Consider the following 25975-nt stretch of genomic DNA (forward strand, 5'->3'; position numbering starts at 1 on the left):
CGTTGCTGCATGGTTAACTAATGCAATATTAATCCCACAGGAAAAATAAGGAGTCCTCATTCTCTACAAGCAATACACTAAGTAGGTATCTGACATTTCTCTCAATGATACCCACTGTTGTGTTTATGAATACATTGATTTATACAGTTCCTTTGTTGTCAGTGTGAACTTGGTAATCGCAGTCAAAAATCCAACTTTTAAATTACTTTGTACGTTTCTGTTGCAAGAGCTTGTAAACTCTTGTAAAAGTCCAAACATAAACATGCTTCTGATGTGATTTCTCCAGTGGGTTGTCCAAAATATGTAACATTTGGAGGTTGAACAGCTGTAAATATAATCTCATGTTTGAATTTCACGTCAAAACAAAGCAGAAGCGTCCCAGAGACGGAGATGTTGGTCCCATAAAAGTTAGGAGTCAGGCCTGGGAATAGCCTTAAGTCTTAAGTTTGGGGGGAATGTTGTGCACAATGGCTTTAAAGCTGCATTATGCAACTTTTTAAGTGAAAAAAAGGTTGATGTTTGTGTGTATTTGACCATGTAGTTGTATGAGTGATCAGCATGGTGCCTTTACTTCCTATTGCGGCGGCCTCTACAACGCTCCAGGATCAATCGTTTTGTAGGTTTTTCTGGTGAGAGCCTTCGTCAGCAGTGAAAACAATCCAAACAATTGATCCTGGAGCGTCTTAGAGACCACTCTGATGGAAAGTAAAGGCGCCATGCTGACCTCTTATACATCCACTGGGTCTCTGCAAAGGTCGAATACACACAAGTATCAACTTTTTTCCCCCCACATAAGTTGCATAATGCACCTTTAACTGTAGTTTTAAACAAGACCATGACAAACTGAAAATCAACACTACTCAAATACTACAACAAATGCCGCTCCGTTTGACTATCCCACACCTCGAACTTGAAAGTGATTCAACAATCCAGTCCTCCACTCTTTGGTCCTGTGAGGATTTGGCTGTTAACTGATGCTATAGTTACAGTTGCTGGGTCCGCCCACGGTCCTGTCGGGGAAATCCAGCTGGCATCAGGAGGCCTGAGTGTGGAGGAGTGGAATGCAGCCGGGGCAGAAAAGGTCCTTTCAAACGACTGTTCAGATAACTTTGGAAGGGACTGACAAAACATTGGGATTTTTGTATTAAAACTAATGAATGTTGATGTTTGTATTTTACACCCCTGGCCTGATCGGGGCTCATTCACAAAAAGTGCAGTCCTTTCCAGATATACAGTAATCATTTATTCATAGCATTGAATCCATCTTCTTCTGCTTATCCAGGGCCAGGTCGTGAGTCAGAGCAAAGACTTCCAGACTTTCCTTTCTCCTGACTCTTCCTCCAGCTCAAGAACAGTGGATATTCAACTCCGAAACACCGAACACTGTATTTTGTGAGCATTTTCAAATATTGCGTCACACACCACAGGCTGCACTCTCATGCGCTGGTATTATACAGAGAGGCTACAATCAAAGGGCAAAATCGTTATCCGTCAAAAACGATACAAGTGGCTAAATACACAGATGACAAAACACGGCATAGCTGGTGGTCCATGTTGATGTTAGATCATAAATGGGAGGTCCAGGGGGCAGAGGAGGGAGGAGGGGGGGGTCTACCCGTCTCTGTGGGTGGGGGGCGGTGATAGTTACAGGTCATGGATGCTGTAATTACAACAATAAGGTCCAAATCACCGGTCAAGCTGTTGTGGGTGCAGTTTGTTATATTTCCCCCGTGGTGCGAGCGTGGCCCTGACTCGGCTTATACTCGGCATGTCTCCACGGATGCTCCCCTGATCCACGAGGTGTTGACCGCGTGGACCCCTCGTCTTCCAGCCCTGGGATAAGAGGAGGAAAAGATGTCTGGGAAGATGAAGGAGAGGTCGGTCAAATGGCAGCTTTGCTACGACATGACGGCCAGGACATGGTGGATGGTGAGACAAAGCTTCCTCAGTGCATTTTGTTTACTTCATAGAAAAGGTTTATTGAAAAATATCTAGATCTGTGGCCCTTCTGTAGAGGTTTGCTAAGATATTCTATTCATATTTGTTTCATTTCATTTATAAGCTTCAGTTTAATAGCAATTTCCTTTTCGTTTATACACTTTGTTGCTCTACCACATTGTCTGAAATCCAAAAAATGTTTGTCTTAGCAATTGCCACTGGAGTCGCAAGCCTGTGCCAGTCCTAAGCCTGCATAAATAGATTTTTTTTTCATATTTGGAAATACATCTGTTGCTTTAAAGGAACAGGCCACCGTTTTTACATACCGAGATATGTTCTTACCTGAGCTTAGACAAGTTGATGTGTACCTGTCTGGTCTTTGGGCTTGGTCGCTACTAACTTCACCCTGTTTGGAGCTATAGGAATACATTGGAAGAGGCCAAATGCTAGCAACATCTTTGGTCTTTTTGCGTGACTGAGGGCACACAGTTCTTCCATACTGTGATATGTTCTTACCTGAGATTAGACGAGTTGATGTGTACCTGTCTGGTCTTTGTGCGTGCCTGTGGAAGAGCGTGGTCGCTTCCAACTTCACCCCCGTTTGGAGCTATAGGAATATACTGGGAGAGGCCAAATGCTAACAACATCTTTGGTCGTTTTTTGTGTGACTGAGGGCATGCACAAAGACCAGACACGTATGCATCAACTCTTCTAAGCTCAGACAAGAACATATCTCAGTAAGTAAAAATGGCCTGTTCCTTTAACCATGTAAATCAAATCACAATTAATAATGAGCTCTATTTCTTACCATTTACTTTGCTCAAGTGCAAGACACTTTACTGACTCGAAATGTGTGGTTTTTCTTTTCTTTTTCCACTAAACCCTCAGTGACAAACCCCCTTGATTTGATGAACATTATAGCCACACTTTGGCATTTAAAAGCATGAAGGTAATCATGATACCAACACTAAACTACACCCTTGAGTCCAGATTACGAGCTAAAAGCAGAAGTATCTCGGCGTTCCTGAAGTGCACCTCTCCTGCACTGTGCTAATTTGATAGTATTAGTACAAAGGGTCCTTGTGCGGCCCGCGCCTTTCCCATGCTGAAGAGGCAACCGGCTGACATTTCTATCTGCATATTTATTTACCCGTCCCACTGCGGGCTCATTGTGCCCGTGTTTAAGTAGCGGTTTGTCTGGCCGTTTCAATGCAAATGAAATGCAACGCGGCGCAAGTTCTCAGGCCACGCTGCCATCAATGTTTTGTCTTCAGATCACAGAGAGGAGGTCCACTCCCGAGAGCGACACACTGTTGTGCTCAAAATAAGAACTGCTTTGGTTTGTGGTCATGAATACCTTGCTGAAGGATGAAACCCATTGGGCACGTTTTGGATACACTCTCAGCTCTCAGTTGTTTAGAAAGATTCTCATAGTGGTTTTGTAGTTCATATTCCGGTTTTCTCATACTTACTTACTGTCATATGCTGCCTAAATGTGTCTCATCTGTTACATTATTGCAAGAATGGACACCTGTAAATCATGATAATAATGGCTTATTATTTGAGGAAACATACTATGGCTTTAAGAAGTCCCATAAATGAGTGGAGGAAATGATCCAGTAACTTTCCCCTCTCTGAGTCACACAGAAGCAGCTGTTAATTAGACGGAGAATATTAAAGATTGGAAAAGGTCAGACATGCTTCTGTCATGGCAAATGTGCGAGGCCTTTGGGAGATGGTGACGTATTCACGCACAAGAAAAACAGATCAGAACACATTGGTTCTCAATAGCAGCATACTTGGAATATTACATGTTAAGACTTTTATTAACAATCTTTAAAGCCGCGTAGAATTTTACCCAATAAATACAATTGAAATACAAGCATTTATTTTATGACAGATATTTTCATAATTGAAGCTCATAAATGTACAAACAAACATGTGCTTTTGCTGTGAGCGGCTCAGCTCTCGTAAGACATGACTGTAACTTTACCGGGAGTGGGTGCGTCTCCAGCTCGTCTCCATGGAGATTGGAGAGTTTTAATAGGCTAGGTTCTCATCCAAATCCATTCTTTGATTACCCACTGCAAAAATAGCATTTTCTGTGTCGAGTTGGCCATTAGCTGCATGTTTTGTACTGATGGCAACAGTATAGTCCAAAATGTTGCGCGGTGTGCCTTTAAGTAGTTTCATAGCAATGAAATTTGGTGTAAGGTGCAATTTAGAGTGGCTTGGTTTCTGCATGCATCAGGAAGGGACTTACATAACTGTGCGTATTGTCACTTGGGGTAAACAGGTTTGCCACTCCACTTCAAACAGCTGTTATCAGAGTGGACTTTGACACTTTCAAGAAGAGATAAAGATATATTAAATCTTTGTAGATTATAGTTTATACTCACCATTTGCTGGTAAAGCTAAAATGAAAAAAAAAAAAAAGCTAAAATAACAATGACAATATGCAATTTCATACAGTTTCATACACATTTTGTCTCTTCGGTACATTGTAAACTCAGTCATTTGTGGATAAAGTACTGTGCATCTAATTATAAAGCATTTGTATCAATTTTGTGAACTTGCAGGCTATAGTTTGTCAGAATTTCTGTAACAGTGACCCTGTTTACAGACCCTGCAAATTGTGAAACGTGCTTATAAACTCATCCCTGTGATGAGATTGGAATCTAAGAATGTGTTAGGAAAGTTAGGAATGAGTTTGGACTCAGCTGACAATATGATTTACTTTCTTCCTTTTTCATTGTTTGCAAACCACAACATGTTTAAAAAAAGGAGCAAGAGCAACATTGAGTTCAGATTGGTTTATAGTCAATTCGACCACATGCAAAGTCCAAACAGAGCAATGCTCTCTGACCTTTGGTGCAAAGTAATATTACAATGAGCAGTTTGTATGACACATATGACCGAATCAGAGGATCACTTTGTACCCAAGAGAGGTTTGCTATGAAGCCACTAGAGGGCGGTACGTCCATGTTAAGGAGGCTCAAACTGAGATAGCTGCAGAAGCCATCTGTTTCCCTTGTACTGACATGATATAATACCAGTCTAATGAGAGGAGAAAGATTATTTTATTGTATTTCAAGGTATTTATCCTAACAGACACATGAAGCAGAAACTCTTGTACGAAATAAAATAGAATTGTTGGCTTGTATCAAGCCCTTTTCTTGATGACAGCTGTCCCTTAGAATAAGCATGTATTGTATCCAGTACTGCAGACTGTACTTTGAAAGTGCTCTTGAACTAGTCATGTCGCTGCCATTGGCCCTAATAACATAAAGAGGGTGTGGCTCACCTTTGCCCCTTGGTTGATAGGATTACCCTCAACAGGAACAAGTCAAGAAAATGAAGTGTTGACTTAGTTGCAAAAGACCCCTCCATTTCCACCTCCTTTTCTTTTATAGAATTGTTCTTATTGGTGGTGGTGCAAGCACAACGTTCCCTCTATAGGTGTTATACTAATGTTTAGTTGGCTGAATATTACAAAGAAATACAGCATGTTTTAGCAGGTTCAGGTTCGGTTTATGTTTAATCACATTACCATGGATAAATGGGTGCACACCACAGAAATACCATAATTGCTATTAGACTTTCACTACACTGTTACTGTCCTGTGTTAGCATTTAGTTGAAGATCTGAACATCAATCATGATCTTTGGCCTCTATAATGACAGTGCTACAGCAGAATAAGTAGTGCTGACCTTCTTGTTATACCAGCTGAGCGCATCAATGCCATCCCACTTTATCAGGAGGAAGTAAAATATGTCTTGCTTGACTGGCGACTAACTCAAGTCATGTGAGTCATACTTTATATTCAGTAACAGTGATTGTCAATGGGTGGTTATCTGTACACTTTATAGAACTATCCATCCATCCATTTTCTTCCGCTTTATCCGGGGCCGGGTCGCGGGGGCAGCAGTCTCAACTTTATAGAACTACACAAACAATAATACTTTACTGCTATTATTACAACGCAATGCAGCTTCTATGCAGTATGTGACAATAGAAAGTTATTGGTCAATAAAACAGGCCTGCAGCATACAAGCATACATACGCTGCAGTAGTACTGATATAACACAGTATGTGTTGCCAAAATGTACAGAAATATCCAATTTATTTTTAGGCCAGTACTCCTACTGGTTTATTCTAGTAAATTCATCCGACACTTTGTCCTTGTCTATTGCATGATATTATCTAAATCATAATCAACTATGATTAATGATTGGAGATATGTCCATAATAAAATATCCTATGTAAATGTGCCTCCTATGTACACTCATTAATCTAGTGGGCAAATATCAAGGGGTCTGTCTACCCCCACCCTCCTCCTCCCCAACTCGGATCAGTTCAGGTCGGCTGTCCGGTGCGCAGCTGACCAGTGCGTCAAAAGGAGCGGAAGTGAGGGGCCCAGGGTACGGAGTCCCGGGGCCACGGTGCCTGGCCAATGGGAAGCCAGAATGATCCCACTATTGCAAAACGAATGAGCGTCAAGTTACAACATAAAAGATACGGACAATTCAGGAAACAGGGCTTTTGGATTTTCAGAATTACAGACCAAAGAATCAAGGGGTAAACTGCTCATCACGACTCAAATCAAATATGAGTAAGAAAAGCATAAAACATTGTTTGATTATCATTATTACGCGGTAATAAGTGCTTTAATGATTAAGATATAACAGGCATACAACATCCCCTTTAATTTTGAGCACAGGCGATTCTCAAACTACTCCAACAGCGACAGTGTTTTAGTAGGAGTTTAGGACTGCCCCTAAGTTTGCTGTAACAGTGTTACAACTTTCACGTTTAAAAGTCTATAAACACAAGAGCTATCGGTTTATAAAGCATTATTGCGTGATTCCAAAGCTGCCTTTATTTAGACAGGACGCACAGGAAGCAGCGCGGTGTCCGTGTGTGAGTCCATGGTTAGTGCGGAGGGCTGGAGGCGGCGCAGCACCAGACAGTGAAAGTGAAGGCGGAGACCAGCCCTGCGCCCAAAACTCAGCCTCTTCTGGATCACGTTCAACTCCACTGAACAATCCCAAAACCATCCAAAAACTCGGCCTGGAAGAGGAAGGAAGGCAAGAAAAAAAGAGAAAAAAACGTGTGCTGCTCCTAACTTCTTTTCGCCGCGATCTGCCAAGAATTGTTTTCCGGTGTTGACTTTTTGCGAGCCCTGCAAGAGAAACCCCTCCAAAGCACAAAGTTGAACGTGAGAAATGTGAAGCTACCGGCTTGTGTGTTTCAGCCAGGCTCCGGGATTCCCTAATAATCCATGCAGTACAGTGCAATGGTACGTGAACATGGACTACTGTTGTTTCAATGCTGTTATAACGCTGTTTGTGTCTTAAATGATGTTCCCGTCCTTATGACCGGTGAAAAAGTGCAGTTAACGTAAAGCGGACCACAACACACACGTCGGGCCAAGTCTGTAGAGAACTTGGCTCACGTTCCTCCAGTAGCCTCTGTTAACATTCTCATTCCCCCATAATTTGGCACTGTCCGCGCTGTGCGCGCGTGTAGAGCAGGAATAAAGAAGCACAGGCTCGAGGAGCTCCACGCTTTAACCTCAAGTTCAACACTATACAGTTTGAAAATGCAATGGCTTATTTAAAAACAAAAATATTAACGCTAGTCTATGGCGTTCAGATTTATTCATGTGGAGGCCAATTATTGTGCAGTAATATGAGGAATTGACTTTGGTTGTCTAAAAATATAATGAAGCGCTTCCCTACAGTTAAAATGATTTGTGTCCCCAAATGTCAAAGTCTGAAGCTAAAATAGTCATACTATGAAAGTCTATGTATTTATTATTGACATAATTGATTACAAAGACCATGACCTGCTGAACTGGGCAAAGCAACTTAGTTGACGCTTGTCAAGGCAAAGAGGGCAACCTGTCCAAAATGTGGCGTTATGTTACATTATCATTCAAGTGGGCTTGTCCAAGTCTCTCTAATGGTCGTTAGTCGTGAATGAACAACGTGCATGTGGAGTGAAGAAGGCACAGGACAGTGCATAGGGCTTATATGTGTGTGCACAGAGCAGCGGCAGGAGGAGGAGTGTGACTGTGTAATTACGTGGGTGAAAAAAAGAGAAAAGTTGGGTCTGATTTGCTGGAATCGCGCAGGACCCAAGGTGCACCGGTTGACTTCATATCAACTTAGTCTAAAGCAGAGCTGAACATCACACACACTCGGCGCCCTCTGAAGCTCTTCACCATGCTTTTATGAACGACGTATCACTCCACGGAGACGCGCAACGAGCCCATACGTAACACAGGAGTACGCAGCGCTTGCACCGGCCACCACGAGCAGTGTTACATCTGCGAGCGCTCTCACTGTGTTCTCCGTCCTCTGCTTTATTCCCTCTTTCTCTGCGGAGACGACAATCTTTGGATCTGCAGAAACTCACGGATGTTCTTGGATAATCATTTTGCTCCTTCTTGACCTTTTACGCGGATAGCTCCACAGTATTGCGCGCTGCGCTCCGGTCCTGGAATGGCGCGATAAAGTGATCACAGAGGAATCAATTGAAGAAGTACTTTACCGTCCCTGACCGTAGCCGCTTCGTCATGTATTCTCCTATTTGTCTCACTCAGGTATTTATGCATTTGTTGTCTACGGATCTTTTTTGCTTTCTTTGTGTTTTAAGTGATATTTTTTTTAAAGTTTCCTCTGGACAGAATTTTTAAACTTTTATATTTAGCAATTTTAACGAGATTCCTTTAGAACAAGATTCGGTGTAGCTTTTATAATTAATTTGACCAAAATGTGTGCGCCTTTTGACCACATATGGCACTTTCTAAAATGTCCAGCAATTGTTACAAATCATTCCCCAGTTCTCAAACTTTACAACACGTGCGTAAAGTTGCTGCGTAAAGATGTTTTTTTTTTTTTTTCTTTTGCGCTGAACGGTGTATAGGTATGCACGTCCACCTCCGCTCTCCCTCTGCCCAGACCGCGGCGTCCCTCGTGCGTGTGGTTTGTGTATAATTTGAATTTTGGAAATAACAACCGCTTTATTTAAAGGAAAGGGAGATAACGCCACTTTCTCCATAAAAAGATGGAACAGACGATAAGCGGCTTTGAGCGGTTGCTTTTTGGACCGTAGTGTCTGTGTCTGCAGTGTGTTGGCTGACTCACTTTTATTGTTTATATTTTACTTGGCAAAAGTCAGTGATTGACTGAGTTGTGGTTAGTTTGTACTTATAAGGATTGTGCTTTATGGCTCCAAATTAACACTAATACACGAGCTGAGACGCCATTTATCTGTAGGAATATTAGAACAATTTACCAGCTAATGCTCAGAGAAATACTTGCTCTATTAATTTATAAAAAAAAACGTGTTGTCCTTGAAAAACACTGATAGGTCTTAATTCTTATCTTATGAAAAGTGTGGTAAGTTATTTAGGAATTACAGAGATTATAGGGAAATTATTACTGCCATGTCAGTGTTGACAGCTTATTGCAAAGTAACACACTTTCACAAAAATATGTTGAAAATGTAACTTTTAAAGCTGATTGTGGAGTGAGTTTCAGTTTTTTTTTTTTCCAACATTACAGAGCAAAGTAAAGTTTGAGTTTGCAGAGCCAGAGTGTGGCTTGTGTGGAGCGTCAGTCAAAGATAGGGAGTGGATGTGTGTGGTTTCCTGCCTGTGTGAAAAAGTACAATATCTGGTCAACTTCTGTAAATCCTGATCCAGAGGCGACTGGTTGTGCTTGATTAAATGTGACGTTTTAATGTGGAAACTGAAAATAAGTTTATGTTTTCAGTCCTCATGTGGCTACTGCTATTTCTATTGCCGTGCACACCACCACTGAAACCTGCTTTTTACAATGGCACGAAGATAAAACGTATTTAAACATAATTATCATATTTTTGGTATTAAAGTACTTGTGTGAAGACCCAGAGGCCTGCAGAAAATAAATCAATAAAAGTTCATGAAAAGTTTTGCCTTCCATGTGGGATTAGTTTTGCATGGGCCACAAAGTGCTAAAATGTAGGAGGTTTAATTATAATGAAAAACTCATATTTTTTCCTCTCTTTTTTTTTCTTTTTGCAAATAAGTTTTAAAATGCTTTTTTATTGAATACACTGCTTTGAAGAGGCCGTAATGTAGAAAAAGCCTTTACATTTATAATTAAATTCCCTGGACCATTTATTATTAGTTTTATTTTATTAACAAAGCTATAAAGTTGTACATTCAAGCAGGTGTACAATGGAAAAGTCAAGCTGCTCAGATCTAATGACATTAACGAACCGCAGCTCTTGGAATGAAGAGGAGCCAGTTCTCTCCTGGATTAACCTCAAACCTTTAAATGATTTGACACAAGCCTCTAATGAGTCCTAATGTAACCTTTGGCAAATTCCTTTCTTATTTTTCACCTCATTCGCCTCCGCTCGGATTTGTCTTTTTGTGTTTGAATCCAAAAAGCCGCTTTGTACACCTAATGCACCAGCCAGTTAATAGCAATCTACTTCCTATTTCTGTGCCCACTTCCAGATTACCGCGCGTCTCGAATGCAGGATAAGTAGAAGTTGGTATGTAGAGTTTGATAAGAGTGTTCGGAGTGAGGAGCGCATATTCTCTGGAGCAGCACAGGCGTCCGGCTCTCAGCAGCTCTGCTATTGTACGGCTGGCCGCTGATACAAACACTGGAATTTCCTTGTCATAGCTGCAGTACAGTCAGGTCTTTTTGAGAATGGTAATTCAATTAGTGATGTGTAAAAAGATAAGAATACAAAAATAACATCCCTCTTATGTGACCTGTTATAAAAAAATACATCTATAGATTATTGATATGATTTAACAGAATATTAGGCTCTCAATAATCTGCGATTCAGATTTCTGTTAATGTGCCCTGCTTTCCCCTCATTTCTGTTCTTTCCTTCAGGATGAATTTCATCCCTTCATTGAGGCACTTCTCCCTCATGTTCGTGCCATCGCCTACACATGGTTCAACCTTCAGGCCAGAAAACGCAAGTACTTCAAGAAGCACGAGAAGCGGATGTCCAAGGATGAAGAGCGCGCGGTGAAGGATGAGCTCCTGTGTGAGAAGCCTGAGGTGAAGCAGAAGTGGGCGTCCCGGCTGCTGGCCAAGCTGCGAAAGGACATTCGGCAGGAGTACCGCGAGGACTTTGTCCTCAGTGTGACGGGGAAGAAGGGCCCGTGCTGCGTGCTCTCCAACCCCGACCAGAAGGGCAAGATCCGCCGCATCGACTGCCTGCGCCAGGCTGACAAAGTGTGGCGCCTGGACCTGGTCATGGTCATCCTCTTCAAAGGCATCCCTCTGGAAAGTACAGACGGAGAGCGCCTGGTCAAGTCCCCGCATTGCACCAACCCAGCACTTTGTGTCCAGCCGCACCACATCACAGTGTCCGTCAAAGAGCTGGACTTGTTCCTGGCGTACTATGTGCAGGACCAAGGTAGGTCCAGCCTGTTTGTTTTACTCTGAGAGCGAGTGTGTGAGCGAAGGCTTGGCAAGGTCAAAGGTCACATGTGTTACTTTTTGGCAGCGCTGCGAACGCTGGCCGAGAATACAAGTGCAGTCGCCAGACAAATAAACAAGAGCGAACAAGTCTCTCAGACAGAGCCTGCACACATGCTTTTCTATCATTTAAAATACACAGACCTAACATTTGAGACGCACCTTTCATATCGCAGTACCTTCAAAGCAGTAACATAATGTTCATACTGCTGTATTCCCATATTCAGGCTCAGGAAAGATTTGTAGTTGAATTTTAAAATACAACATTTCTCCATTCACCAAGTAGGCTCATTTTAGAAACCCAAAATGTATTAATAAGATAAATAAAACTCTTTTATAAAAACTGATATTCATAATTCTTTACAATATTGCTATATTGGTAAAGAAAAGAAAAGAAAAAAGCGTCTGTTAAATGAAACACATTTCCTCAATGCTGTGCTCCAAAATCATCTGCTTCACACAGAGGACGCTCTATCACACAGATTCACAGTTTCAAATATGGAATCGCAGTATATATTGAAATTCTCATGTGCTGTGATACATTGTAGCACGTGGGAACCACCAATATTTAGGAAAAGGCGGTGTATGGCCAGCTCATTACCATGAAAGCCTGAGCGCCATTTTGTGTGATAAGTGCCAGGGAAAGCAGAAGGCACAGCACACAGACAATAATGGTTGCCACTGGCACCGGGCTTGGCATCAGAGCCTCTTTTGTGTCTTTTGTGGATGCCACCGTTTTCTACTTTACATCCGCTGCATTCTCATCTGTTCAATACTAACAAGATTTCACTTTTTTTATTCCACAAATAAAAAACATTAAAATTATCTTTCAATGGCTTTGCTGCACATTTGTGCTGATTGTAGTTGCTGGACCTTTAAGAAATTGAAATAATAATCGGAAATAAAGTAATTGATAAATTGAAGAAAAGGTCCATTATCAGGAAAGTGTAAATGTCTCAGCTCCATGAATATAATCATCCTGATCCAGCATTGCATTACGGATTAGTACGATTATTTACCGGCGTCCGCAAAATTTCTGCCGCATGAAACTTTGGCAAAAAGAAAATAGGATTCTTTCACCAGATCACAGAAACAGGCGCGCTTTTCTCCGTTTTTGTTTTTGCGTCTTTTCCTTTTCTTAGTTACCAAGCAGTGCCCGTCTCGAGACAATGCAGCCATATTGTGGTAGCGTGCGGCGCGCCGCCATTTTGTTTTACACTGTGCCAGGCAGGCAGGCGAATCACCAGTAATGGTTGTTAGAGGTTTGGAGGTTGGCATCAAACCCTCTTTGTCTGCTTGCAGCATGCCTTTGATTCGTTGGTTGGCATCCGCAATGCAGTGGGCACGTTGGAAAGTTTTTTGACTGTGGTAGAATGGAGGCCGATGCCTTTGTTCTGCTGCAACTGCACGAAACAAACAAACATACAATCAAACACAAAGAAAGTAGCAACCGGCTTTGGCCCCGGCCGAATGTGGAGTTGGTGCAAAGCGCTAAAATGGTCCGCTCAGAGCTTTTAATATTGTACTCTCCCAAATCTGTCCTGGCAGCCGAACAATCCCTCAGTGTTAGGTAATTGAGAAATAAAAGTATGCAGCCGCTGCTCCTTACAAGATTGTTTTTTCTTATTATTTTTGTCCAAATCAATATGTTGGTAGTGTATTTGTATACGATTCTGGTGGGTAGCTGCTGAGAAAGGTTGTGCGGTTGGCAGTGAGAGCCGTGTGAGAAGCGAGGGCACTCCGCTCCTTATTGTGGGCTAGGGCGCGTTGAGCCCAGCAGAACGGCAGCCCCATGTGCCCAGATGAATGCCCGCCGGGACAGGGCCGGGGGCAGGAGTGGGGGTTGTGGCATTCATTGTGCCAACTGCGGCTTGTGTTCAGTACAGGCCCTGCTCCGTCTCTCTCGCGGCTGCTGTAGTTGCCAACACATTTTATAATCAAGTGAAATCAAGTGATACGGAATAGGACAGATAGGATATTGAATTTGGGAAACCATCCTTCCCTCCACCTGGATTCATGTTCTACATTTCCAGTTTGACGGGCTGATGGAATAGCTGTAACCAGGCATGAGAATAACTGTCGTGTTTGGGCATGTTGGAGCATCTTAGGTTTTGCATTTGTGAAGCAGCATTTGTTTGTTTTTTCCCCTTCACAAAATCAGGTCTTTGTTTTTGAGAATTTATTAGATCAAGGTTATAGGCTCTTTTTTGATATAGTACATTTGATTCTAAACAGAGCTGTTGAGTCAGTGTTCTCAAACGTACTTAAAATGAGTGTTAACTTTGGGGGGGAAAAAAAATCATGGGACTTGCCCGCCGCTTGACAGCAGTGATGAGAACTGCCGGGGTTATCCACTGGTATGGAGTGTAGAAGTCAAGGTCAAACAGCTTTCCCATTACTCTCCAGCTGAAAGTTAACACAGCCATAAAACATCGTTATCCTGCCTCCCCCCACCACCACTCCCTGACGTAACTTTTTTTTTTCCTCTCACCGTCATGATAGTTTGTGGAAATGGATGGATTACCTCCCCCCCCCCCCACAATACACGCTCCCCTTGTTAACAGACACCTTGTTTTACGAGCGCCAGACTTAACCTTTGCCCCCGGGGGTTGCGACCCTTGCCGAGAGATGTGGCGGGGTGTCCTATGAAGTGTAATTGAGCAAAGCAGATCAGTGGAAACAGGCCCGGGGCGCGTGCAGGAGGAGGTTTGTGCCTAAAGGAGGGGGGGGGGGGGATCCGAAAGCCCCCCGCCCCGACCCCCAAGTCAACCCCTCGTTGGCCTTGTCAGCGGAGGTCAGACCCTCGGCAGTGGCGGAGCATCGCTGGTCTCCCGGCAACTGTTTGTCTCGGGCTGGTGGTCCCCGTTTCAGTGGCCCGACCTCTCATGAACCTAAGCATCACAGACAGTTTTTACTTTTACCGTTTTTAGCCCGATACGACTGATTACGACTAAATAGGACAGTTTAAACCAAGTACAAGCACAAAGGCTGAAAACAAGTTTAAACTAGCACCGTTCCGGATTTAAACAGGTCTGAATCACAGCGACTAATCGTAGACGAGCGATGAAATTTTCAGTTCGGATCATTTTAGTTTAGACCAATCTCATATACAGTGTCGTCTATGGCCTGCTTATGTTGTTGCGTGGGGTCTTGTTTTCCGGCCGGCTGCCTCGGGGGCTGTGGCCTGTGCGGCGGTCTAACCTTCGGGTCACACAGTGTTGGTCTGGTGACTTAGCACAACCTCCCCTCCCCTCTCTCTCTCTCTCTCTCTCTCTCTCTCTCTCTCTCTCTCTCTCTCTCTCTCTCTCTCTCTCGCCTCCTTATCCTCCTCTGGCATCAGGAGGAGTCACCCCGCGGCACGCTCGCTGGACACTCTCCCACTGTCCTGCTTATTTTTTTCCTTGCATTTTTTCTTCTTTTTTTTTTTGGAAACTGGAGCGGGCACAGCTTCTAATATAACCCTTTGTACAATATTAGAAAAGTTGATGGGGTAGCCTAATAATGAATGATAATTATATGAGTCATGGCTCATAAAAAAAAAGTGGTACAAGGCTATTCAAATTAACTGGCTCTAACCCAAGAATAAACAAGCTCTAAATAATAAAACAAAAAACAGTCCTGCACACTATGAAAAAAAATCTGATATTCAATAGCATCCTTGGATATTTGTGTGTGTTTTTCTTCAAATTGTGTCAAAACAAGACTTTAAAAAAAAAAAATCCTAAATCCAGATCAAAACAAGGCCAAAATTAAAAAAAATATATATTTATGGCTGTTTTAGCAAAAGAGCTCAAGGTTTGTGCCATATATTTTGGATTCCCATGTTATAGATATTGTGTCACCTTGTACTGAGCGGCTAAAGCCTTCTATGAACCGAGGACTGTAGGACTGCGCACATGCCTCAAGTAGCCTCGGTCAATTCTCATCTTTCTGTGTGGGATTTTCCGGTCTTTTGTCCCATCCTTCTTTGCCATCAGGGATCACCCCCACGGCACGCTGCCTGGACTCTCTCTCTCTCAGTTTTCCTTTTCCCTGGCTCTCCCTCAAGTCCCAGCCTCCTTCCATGACAGCTGTCCCGGGGTGAAGCACTTGGCCGCAGAAACGCCAACCGCGCTCACGCCAGCAGCAAAACTTACTTCCATTCGCTTGTTATTTAAAACGTAATTACATTGCATAACTCCCAATCATTCCTTTATTTATCTAGCAATCGCCATCTTTTTTTTTTTCCTTTTTTTTTTTTTTACAAATTTGCTAAAATAAACTCATCGGGAAAGCCCCCTTAAAAAGCCGCCTTTGGAGTCGTGTTTGGAGAAGTCTTCGTAGTGAACTGTGCAACCTCGTGCTTAGCTTCTATCCTGACTTCCTTATTAGTATGCAATAGAGCCTGCAGTGTCTGGCTACCTCTCTCCCAAAGCCATAACCTATCGAACACATTCTCTCACTCTAATCCACTTAGAACTCCCTCCCAGCTACACCGCTTTGCCTTATTGATTTCCGCTTCCCACTAACTGTCTTCCCGATCGCTTTTTCTCTCTTAACCCGCAAGCTATTTAGGCCTATGTTTGTTTCTTCTTATTCTCTTTGTGTGTTCTTTGCTCTCTCTCTTTTTTTTTTTTTTTCCTTTTGCTCGCACATTTGTTTCATGTCATGTCTTTTTGGGTAAGCTCTTGACCGCGTTGTGTCTTCATCTGACTTTTTCGGTGGGCTTTTTTTTTCTCCCTTCTCTTCCCTTCAAAATGCCTAACCTGAGTGCATTTGCCAGGGCTCTGTGTGGCTCTTGTGTTATTAGCAGCGGGGTTTAGCGCCGGCAAATACCTCAAGGCTTAAACAGGCCGTGTTACCTCCTTAGCCCTCCTTTTGTGCGCCCTGTGTACATAAATCTCTATGGAAACGAGGCTATAGTCCGCGCAGAGGGCATGCAGACGAATGTGGATGCTTTCCTTTTTGTACTAAATTTACAACTCCTGCCTCGCTTTCGAAGACTTTCTTAAACAAAACCAAAAAAAAAAACGGGACTGTGCTGAAGCCTCGGATATTGAATTTGAGGGAATTTTCGTGGAGATGGTTTTTAGATTTAACTGCTCGCGGACACTTGTGTTGTGTCCACTTGTATGGTCTTACAAGGAGGGAAAAAACTGTCTTGGATAAAGTATCGACTTACAGTGGAAAAGGTCTTAGTGTCAAAGTCAAAGTGAGGTTTATTGTTGATTTAAGTATGTGTGATGTACATACAGTAAAACACATCAAACTGGCCAGAGTTTTGCATCATCAAAGGGTTGAAGATGGCCAAATGTTATCAGGATGGGTTAGGAAAATAATTCAAATTAAACCAGGACTAACTAGGTCTCAACCAAGACTTAATTCGTTCTAAAATTGGACTAACCTAGGACCTAGCCACTGGGAGTGTGACAATATATCGATTTTGTGATATATCGCGATATTTTGCGGGACGATACGATACGTTTTATTCCAAAATCGATACTTTTGATGACGTCATGCATATTAATTACAGACGTTGTGCATATTAATGAGGTAGCAGTTCTCCACAGTTTTCACAGTCAATAGGGGCCAATAATGATCAAGAATACAGTCAGAACTGTAGGGGGCAGCACTACAGTTTTAAGCCCTTTGGCCAAACACTGTGATGATGAATAATATGTAGTATGTACAAAAAAAAAACATAATTATAATCGCAGTATCGGCGTATCGTGAGATTATCGTGAGCCATGTATCGTATCGAATTGTGAGGTACCCAGAGGTTCCCATCATGCAGGTCTGTACTTTGCACACACTATCATGGTAAATGATAACACGGGTTAATGCAGTTCATTTCCCAGTCTCTTACATTGTTTTTACTGGGCACAGCTCTGATTCAACATATTGCCGTTAAAACATAAGCTCTGTGTCCTGTTTCCTTGTAATTACCACAATTATCACACATTTAGACATCAAGCTATTTCCGTCTTATTCCCGTGCCATTTCTGTGCTGTAAAGCAAAGTACTACTGTAAAAGTAATAAAACTTTCCATGAAATCAGCCGAGACTGCAGAACCGCCGGTGACACCTGCGCCACAGTTTGAGAACCTCCAGTCTAGTCCATGGTTAAGACCTCACTGCACTTTCCCAGGCTTTTTTTTTTTTTTCTGTGTGGAGAGAGGACCCCCAAAAAGCATTTCCAAATTCCCCTGAGGCCACTTGACTGGAGCACCGGCACCTCCCATTCCTCCCCCACACTGCTCCCCCCCCCTCCCCCCGTCTGTCTTCTGGTCATCCCAAATGAAGACAAATGGGTACATTCACCCCCTATCCCAAGCACCACACTGTACCTCACTGTCCGGGGCCTCACAAAAGGCGCCCCATAACCATCTCCTCTTTGCTTATAGATGGACAATGTTTACTGTAGGAGCCATACAACTTGGCGGTATTCCTTGGCTCGTGCAGGTGGTAGCTCGGAAAAAGGAAGTTAGGCTAATGTAAAGATGTTTTTTGACCTTTTATTTTCCCGAGTCAGCGAGGAAGAAAGGCACCCCTCAAGTACCAGACTAAGACTTTTTTTTCTTTCCCTTTCCCCCAAAAAGCCAAAGTCCTCTTAACCCAGGAAGGGGGCCTTGTGAACAACCAATGAAGGAGAGAGAGAGAAAAAAAAAAATGAAAAGACGTAGACAGACAATCAGTGTGGTTGCCCAGGAGACACTAACTTCTCTGTACCCACCACCGCCCGCCCCTACACCCCCGCTATCCCACACTGCTTTGCCCCATCAAAGTCTTTTCAGTCTCGACAGGGCCGATCAGTAGCCTAGAGTGATGGTTGTCTCCTCTTTTGTCTGGCCTGTACAGTATGGCCCATCACTATGACAGCTCGACAAGACCTGGGGTGGACAAGTGAATGAAAAAAAAGTTGTGCGAAATGTTCTTTTGGGTGGGCATGTTGATGTTTGGAAGGGGAGGGGGGGAAGGGCTGCTGCTGCTGCGGTGGTGGATCCCTTGAGTATTTTTTCTTTTTAGCGCAAGTGCACAGGGTCAAAGAAGGGATATGGTGTCTGGGGCTTGGGAACGGCCCGCTCCGAGACGCGCCCCATTGAGTTGTCAAAGATAGGGGGCAGAGCGCATTCACTCCTCCCTCGCATATGTCAGGTTTACGCACGGAAATCATGCCAAAATTTGGAAACCGTAGATGCTGTATATTATCAAAAGAACAATAGAGGTGACCGGGGTTGTTTGCGCTGAAGACTGTAGTAACAAAAGCAAGCAGTTTGGTTCGCAAAGCCAAGACAGTACTCCAAGAAGATGGGATATTTTGTTTAACGCAGTCATGCTGTACTACAGTTTAAAATGTGAACAGTTTGTTTTGTACATCTTACAATTGTCCAAACTAGTAAACAAAGAGTACGCACTACATGAGACGAACAATCAGAGGGTCTTTCATTTTAAGACATTCGGAGCAGCAGAGTAGTAATAGCATCGTGGCAGTAGAAACAGTAGTAGCAGTAGTAATAGTAGTAGTGGTGGTAGTAGTAGTAGTGGTAGTGGTAGTGGTAGTAGTAGTGATCTCAAACTGTATGTATTGAGTAGTGAACTTTGAATAGAGAAGTGAAAGAAACTTCAAGTGTAAGAATGATGCACTAAAGTTACACTGGATTTAATAATGAATAATATTTTGTGCAATCTTGAATTGGAAATCATACTTGTAATTACAATATAATCTCTTAGTCGTGATGTTGAAATCGATGAAACAGTGCCCGCATGAGTGTAGCGTAGCTGCAGAGCAGACATGTGTGCGGACATGCGAAGAGCCCACTGTTGTTTGCATTGATTAAAGCCTGCTGCAGCATTAACAGCATGGTTAATGAAGCCCGTTATTTTTACTGGGCAGGAGCAGGCCCTGTTTCCATGGTGCCCACTGAAAGCCTATATGATCTGGCTCCGGATTGCTCGAATTCTTCTTAAATTGGCCCTCTTTCTCTGGGCAGGCAAAAGACTCCAGCTGGCATTTTAGCCGCACATAACTCCGCGGGAAAAAACGGTTTCTCATCGGCAGAGGTGGGCAGAGAAGGCAGGAATGTGCGTGCTGGAAATGTTACTTTCGAATGCCACAACACAGGGTAAAAAGTACTCATCGAAGTTTTTGGGTTGATCAAGACAAACCATCTCAATATTTCCCAACGTAAAACATTTGTGAACTATCAAAGACAACTCATTTACACATTCACACCAGTGCTCAAAAATGATTAACGGCAAAAGTATAGAAGTCGAGATGGAAGGTTATAAATGTAGCTTCTAACGAAACTCTTGCTCAAACACACGCTTTCCCTTTGCTTACTCACCTGCGCTCCAGCTCTAAAACCCTGCATTTAGATGCAACGAACCGCAGAGGATAACAACAGAGAGCTCCGGCCCGCTTCGGCAGGGGAAAAAAATTGAAAGTGTTTGCAAAAGCTCGCGTTAGATTTAGTCAAGATTGTAATTACGCCTGCAACATGTGCGCAGACCTACAAGCCACAATTACATTGCGGTGTTGTACCAAAAAATAACTTGGGCATATCTCTTTTAAGCCCTACAGCCACTGAAATCGAGAGAACGAGGTCATTGGCTGAATGTGTTGCTGTCATGTAATTCACGTTTGGCCTATAAAATGCATACTTTGTTTAGTGTCAGCTGTGGCTAATAGGTCTGTTGTAAGAGCCAGCCTATTCTTTTTTTACCACCTGTACTGTGTGGTTCATATACAACCACAGAATGTTAGATGAGTAATGCTCAAACTCATGCTTTCTTATGCGATCCCAGCTGAGCCTGCCTGGTCTTTCCCAGGAACGTCTTCATCCACTTACACAGTTCGCAAACTATTAGACATTTTTTTTTCTCTCTGGAGTTTTTTTCTTCCTTTTCTGTAAAACCTCCTCGCTGTAACTTGGGTTGCCATGTGTGTCTTGTTAAGGGCAGTTATGACAAATGGCAGCAGCTGTACAAACTAATCTCTCTGTAGCTTTCACACATGGCGCCCAATTAACAATGGACCACTGTGGGGCCCTAATCCGCGGTGCAGCCATCCTCTGGTCCCGCTCGCCGAGCCAAGCGCCCCAGGAGACTCTTCCCTGCAACGCCATCCCGCTACACAGCCCCTAACTCCATTCAGATGGGAGCAGGGTGCGCACCTCGTACACAGGAGCGGCCATGTTTGTTCCCATGTTGGGTCTTCTCCTGGCTTTTGTTTGTGTGGTGCCGCCTTAACTCTACCACAAGAGCTTGGCTTTACATTGAGTAGACTTGAGCTAGGAACTGTGGAGGTATTGTTGCGCCCTTATGCTCTTTTTTGTAATTCAAATGTGGGATGCTTGACAGGATTTGGATTGGACTCTCACTTGCACCTCGAAAGGTGACTTCATTTCTTGGATAACATCGGAGTCTCATGTAAAGTGCTAAAGCAAATTGACTCACTGTAGACATAATCCAGACTGGAGTCCCTGGAACTCGGGCTGGCACTGGCGCAATTCATGACGTCTTACATTTCCTGATCGGCCCTGTTTTCATTTGGATTAGAATCTATTAAAGCAGAACTAAGTAACTCATACCTCTAGAGGCCATAAGCGCCACTGCTGGTGTTGTTTTTTTTACTCATTAATTGTCCGTGAGAGTAAACTACTACGCTGACAGAAAAGACAAAGGGAGAGAGGGATATCGTATTCTGCCACAACCCAATGACACAACGGAGATCATTTTTGTCCCTCAAACTTGGCTGTAAATACTGCTAAAATGGCGCTAGCCCAGTTAGCTTTGCCCATTAGCCTGTTTGCTTCTTCTGATTGCAATTCCATTAGTGTGTATTGCGCCTCCGGGTCGGAGCAGGGAAAGTTACAAGCATGGTTTTCTGGCCAGAGACACCAGGGTGAGGCGAAAGACCCCATCACCATCCCATCAACACTAGTATAACCCCCAGAGGGACTAAAAAGGATTTATTAAGGCAAACAAGTTACTTAGTACTGCTTTAAACCGCACTTGCTCATGCACCTTGACGGAACATGATTTTAGGTCAGTGTTTTCGGTCTGTGCTCTCTAAAAATGGGTAAATCTCCGTCATGTGGGAGATCTCAGAGATTTAGCTTCTTTTGATATGGATATTGCGTCACCTAATATTGCATTAACGATAATATGGCGATGCTATGCCACACTAGTTTCTATAAGAAGCAGTGACTTGCGTGACTTGGACCTGAAAACCCGTGACCTCACTCCCAACATTAGATACCGTCGTAAGCCTCGATAAAAGCCGTGGCGTATATGTTCATTGTACATTTAAGTAGTGGAACTCGCTCACATGTATTCTGCTCGTGGGCATAGGCATTACCATCGCTGCAGCTGCTCTTGATAGATTTAGTAAAGTGGATTGAGGAGCGGTGGGTGGGAGTGTGTGTGTCATATAGCGATCCTGTCAGTGGGCATATTTCCAGTAGTTGATGATAAACTGCTGTTTTCTTGGGGGCCCCAATACGGACGCGCTGTGTAATGCACTTAAAGTGTGGAGGCAGAGTGCACCGGGTTCCCCCCTTGCTCTCGTATGTTAATGTATGTAAAGGCCGCGAAACCTGAGCCAAGAGTCTTTACTTAAGTCTTCATGTAAACTTTGAATCGGTTCCAACGTAACTACTAGGCATGCACGGGCAGAGCTTTAAAACTTTCCTCAAACGGTTAATGTACATAAACATGCAAAGGGTCCTGGCTGGGAATAAAACAGGTAAATCAGTGGAGAAAAATTAATACACTCAAAAAAGGGCATTGCTAGAAGTAAGCGGGAAGGGCTGACGTCTGCTAAGCTGCTGGTCCTGTCTTGTGAAGATAAAGAAACGTGCACGTATCTGGAGTTGACCTTGAAAATGTTGTATTTCAGGGATAAATGCTCCCTCTCTCTTAAGCCAGACATTTGCATCGAACAAACAGCTTTGATGTCCTGGTGAAATCCTAGTTAAGTCCTGTTGGCATATGCTTATTCAGTCCTGGTCCAAGACTGGTTCAGTACTCATATTCACAAATATCCAGGAAAACACCAGTTGCCATTGAAGACCTTATAGTATAAGGACAATACGCAGAAAAGCTACAAACTGCAGCTTAAATGAACTGCCTTCTCAACCGTTTCTAGTCTAAAGCTATGTTGACTGGGCTTAACTGATCCTTGCCATTCATTATTAATTCAATATCAGTGTATTCATCAAAAAAAAAAAAAAAGGATGCAATGCTGGTGAGTGTGAACTGTTGTTTTGACATTTTCCCTGCTCGAACAAAGCCACAAACAGGAGCTGCGAAAGGGCGGCCGGCGAAAAAGGGTCGGCGGACATCAGGAAGGCGATGCAGTCTCTTGCCAAATCTATGACATGAATGAAACAAATGGAAGCGGGGAAAAAAAAAAAAAAAAAAAAATTGAAATGGTTGGGGTGTGATCTCTGGCAGACCGCTGTGAAATCGGTGCCAACTTTTATGAATGGCAAAACCGCTGCTGAGCTCATAAAAAGGGAAAGAAAAAAAAAAAAAGAGAAGAAAGACCAGACTTTTTTTTTTCCTCCTTTTTTTTTTTTCTCTTTTTAATCTGCCGTCCAAAAATAATTAAGCAAGCGCGGGCCTTCTGGTGAGTCTGGAGGAAGCCACAAGACACTTGACTAATATCGCGGCGCAGAGGGGGGACGGCAGCACGCTGGAAAGATGAGAAATAAAGGCGATTTTTTTTGTTTTTTTTGGGTGAGAGGGCACTGGAGTTACAGTTGGGCGTTAGAAAGTCAGCTATTTATCAAAATCCCAACAATAAATGAATACAGAAGGCCGTGTTTTGGCATTGAAATGACAACTGGCTTTATATGATCACTTCAAGAGCGTATGGTATATGGAGAAACACTTTCAACACTTTAATTTGCAACCCAGTACTGCACAATATATCCAACTACTTGTCCTGCTTTGCCCAGTATTGTAGATCTGAGTAAATTGAATCAATAGATCACTTGCCTTGGACTCTTTCTCTTGAACGGGACGATGGAAAGAGGAGGAAGGGGCTCAGATGTGTGTTTATATATAGGACCTTGACCAGGGAACAGTTACAGGACGGGGCAGTACCACCACGCGGCGGGACAGGACGGGGCGTATCACATGCACCCGATCACGTACACCACCACCTCCCAGCGTGACAACAAGTGTGCAGTATGTAAAAACAATCGAGTGGAGTCCGATATACAGTAGAGAGAGGCCTGTGCTGTACATAACCATGGTGCAATATTTTCCTAATCCCAAAGTTTTAAATTCAGTTCACGTCGAACATTTGTAACATGTCCAGGAGCACTAACACTAGAGAGAATACTGGAATATGTATGTAAACTAATTCAAGAATCACAGGCATTTAAACTGCAGTTTTAGAAGGTTTTGTGCATAAGTCGACACCATGGAGTCAAGATATTTGGCTGTTTGGGGGTATTCTAGTAACCACATAATTGGAGCCCTTGAGATGTTGCTAATTGCAGGCATTCAGGTTGCTATTATGACTATAACTATCAAAATATCCATATAAAAAATCCTCCATGCTGTTTTTGGACATCCTGCTTTGTTTTGCCCTTGTTCAACACATTTTACGATGTTCTTTTGCAGTTCTCGGTTACTTGATTTCCCCTTGATGCCGCGCAACTCCAAATCGCGTCGCCGTAGCGCTCCACTGTTGTTTTTGTGACTGTTTTATGGGCCCGTTTTGTATGCCATCAACATCACCTACGTCTCTCACAATGCTCCCACTGTTTCGCCGGGCAAAAAGGCTTCGCAAACACACACAAAAAAAAGTGCGTTCCCCCATTATGGGCAAATCAAAGCAAACGTTATCAGCGATCAGCATATTCTCACCAAGAGACACAGTCGAGAAGAATGCCCCATTGACTGATACCGCGGCGAGGCCAGTCGCGCCGATCGCTGAAGAAAAGGCTGCAGTGTCACAAGTAGAGGAGCCCCCCCCCCTCCACACACACACACACACACACCCGAACACATCCAATAATCTCTCACTGTGCAGTTTCAGACACAGCTTTGGGGAAGAAATAAGAGGCCACTGCAGATTTGGTAATTCGTTTAAATTGATATAATGAACTGAAAGCTATCTCTTTTTTGAACTCCTGGCAATATCTCGACATAATTCGCAAACCGTGGCGGCTTCTGTACAGCTCAAGTAAGGGAAATCTCGGGATGACTATTTCATAAAGACCAATGTTGTGTCCTCTTTTGAATTAGGCGCGTGCAGCCTTGGGTTAGTCCTAGTTTAGAGTCAGTCATAGGCAAACAAGAGAGGAGGAGTGTCTAGGAGGCGCTGCAATACTCAAACTTTGTATTCTCAAAGTTAACTCAAAATTTGCAATTGTTAATTAAGATTGTGACAACGTATCGATTTTCCGATATATCGCGATATTTTGCGGGATGATGCGATACTTTTTATTCTGATATCGATACTTTTGAGAACATCATGCATATTAATGAGTGACACCATGCATATTGATGAGGCTGCAGTGCTCCACTGTTTTCTGTCAATAGAGGCCAATAATGATTAAGAATTCAGTCTGAAAAGCAGGGGACCAAACACTGTCACACAAATATATTACTTTAATGATAGTTTTAATAATTATAAATAAGATTAATTCATGGTTTCTTTATTCCTTTTCAAACAGCGCTGTGGTTTCTTAATAAATAAAGATCTTCTTCGTCTTCTTGTTTATTTAAATGTGATGAAGTGATGCCACTGACAGATAAATGACCCATTTGAAGTCAGGGATCATTTATTCACTTCAATGAAAATGATGAATAATATGCAGTATGTTTAAAAATCGTGATGCATCGTAGGTTATTTCTTTGCAATATATCGATTATCGCAGCATCGGCGTATCATGAGTGTCCTGTATCGTACCGAATCGTGAGGGCCCCAGAGGTTCCCACCCCTACAGACGCAATTTTGTGTTTGTTTAGCTCTGTCTATTCCCCACTATTCATCTTTCTGATCTTGTATTGGATCTTGAATTTCAAACATAAATTCTAGTCTTATCACAAACCTCAGTAAGATATTTTTCCTATAATCACGCAGCCTTATTGTCAGATTCAGAGAGATTACCCCGCAGTCATTTTTTCCTCCGAATCGTACGTCTTAATACTTGTGGGATCTTAAAAGGGGAGGGGGGTCCCGGCTTGAGGAGGTATTGTTGAGGTGCTGTCGCGCGGCTCTGTCCCATGCTGGCGTTGGGGAGGGGGAAGCTGCTGCGAGGGGAGGGGGGTTAAGAGAGACCGTCACCTGCCAGACTGCTGGAATGTTAATGCCGTGGCGCTGATAATTGGATTTTGTACACACCGTCTGTGAAGAACATCCAGCAACTTTACCCCTATTATTGTCCCAACTTGGCCCGGGACCCTCAATAGCCCCTAGTCTAATGTTGATACAAGCACTCGCGTCTCAATAAGGACTGTTTACAATGTGTGTGAGTGGAGTGGGAAGCGGAGAGTGTCAGATTATCAAGATTGGGCAAATAGCAGGAGATTTGTCCGGA

At 43.1% G+C, this 25975-nt stretch overlaps 1 protein-coding gene and 1 long non-coding RNA gene across 8 annotated transcripts in view; both read left to right on the forward strand.

Annotated features, from left to right (window-relative positions):
* LOC306980883 overlaps positions 1-25975 on the forward strand; it is a 469430-nt gene that overhangs the window by 381722 nt on the left and 61733 nt on the right. The gene's annotated exons all lie outside the window — the stretch shown is intronic.
* LOC306980861 (nuclear factor 1 B-type-like) overlaps positions 6653-25975 on the forward strand; it is a 74780-nt gene continuing 55457 nt past the window's right edge. For 2 of the 7 annotated variants that reach the window (XM_079580387.1, XM_079580390.1), the window contains exons 1-2: positions 7774-8545; positions 10842-11373. In XM_079580387.1, the coding sequence (XP_079436513.1) occupies positions 8519-8545; positions 10842-11373 (559 nt within the window). In that variant the 5' untranslated portion in view covers positions 7774-8518. Of the gene's footprint in view, positions 7238-7771; positions 8546-10841; positions 11374-25975 lie in introns of those variants that run through there. The other 5 variants (XM_079580389.1, XM_079580388.1, XM_079580391.1 and 2 more) reach the window with 5 other exon arrangements.

Source organism: Gobius niger (assembly GCF_951799975.1).
Source record: "Gobius niger genome assembly, chromosome: 21".
Classification (NCBI taxonomy): domain Eukaryota; kingdom Metazoa; phylum Chordata; class Actinopteri; order Gobiiformes; family Gobiidae; genus Gobius; species Gobius niger.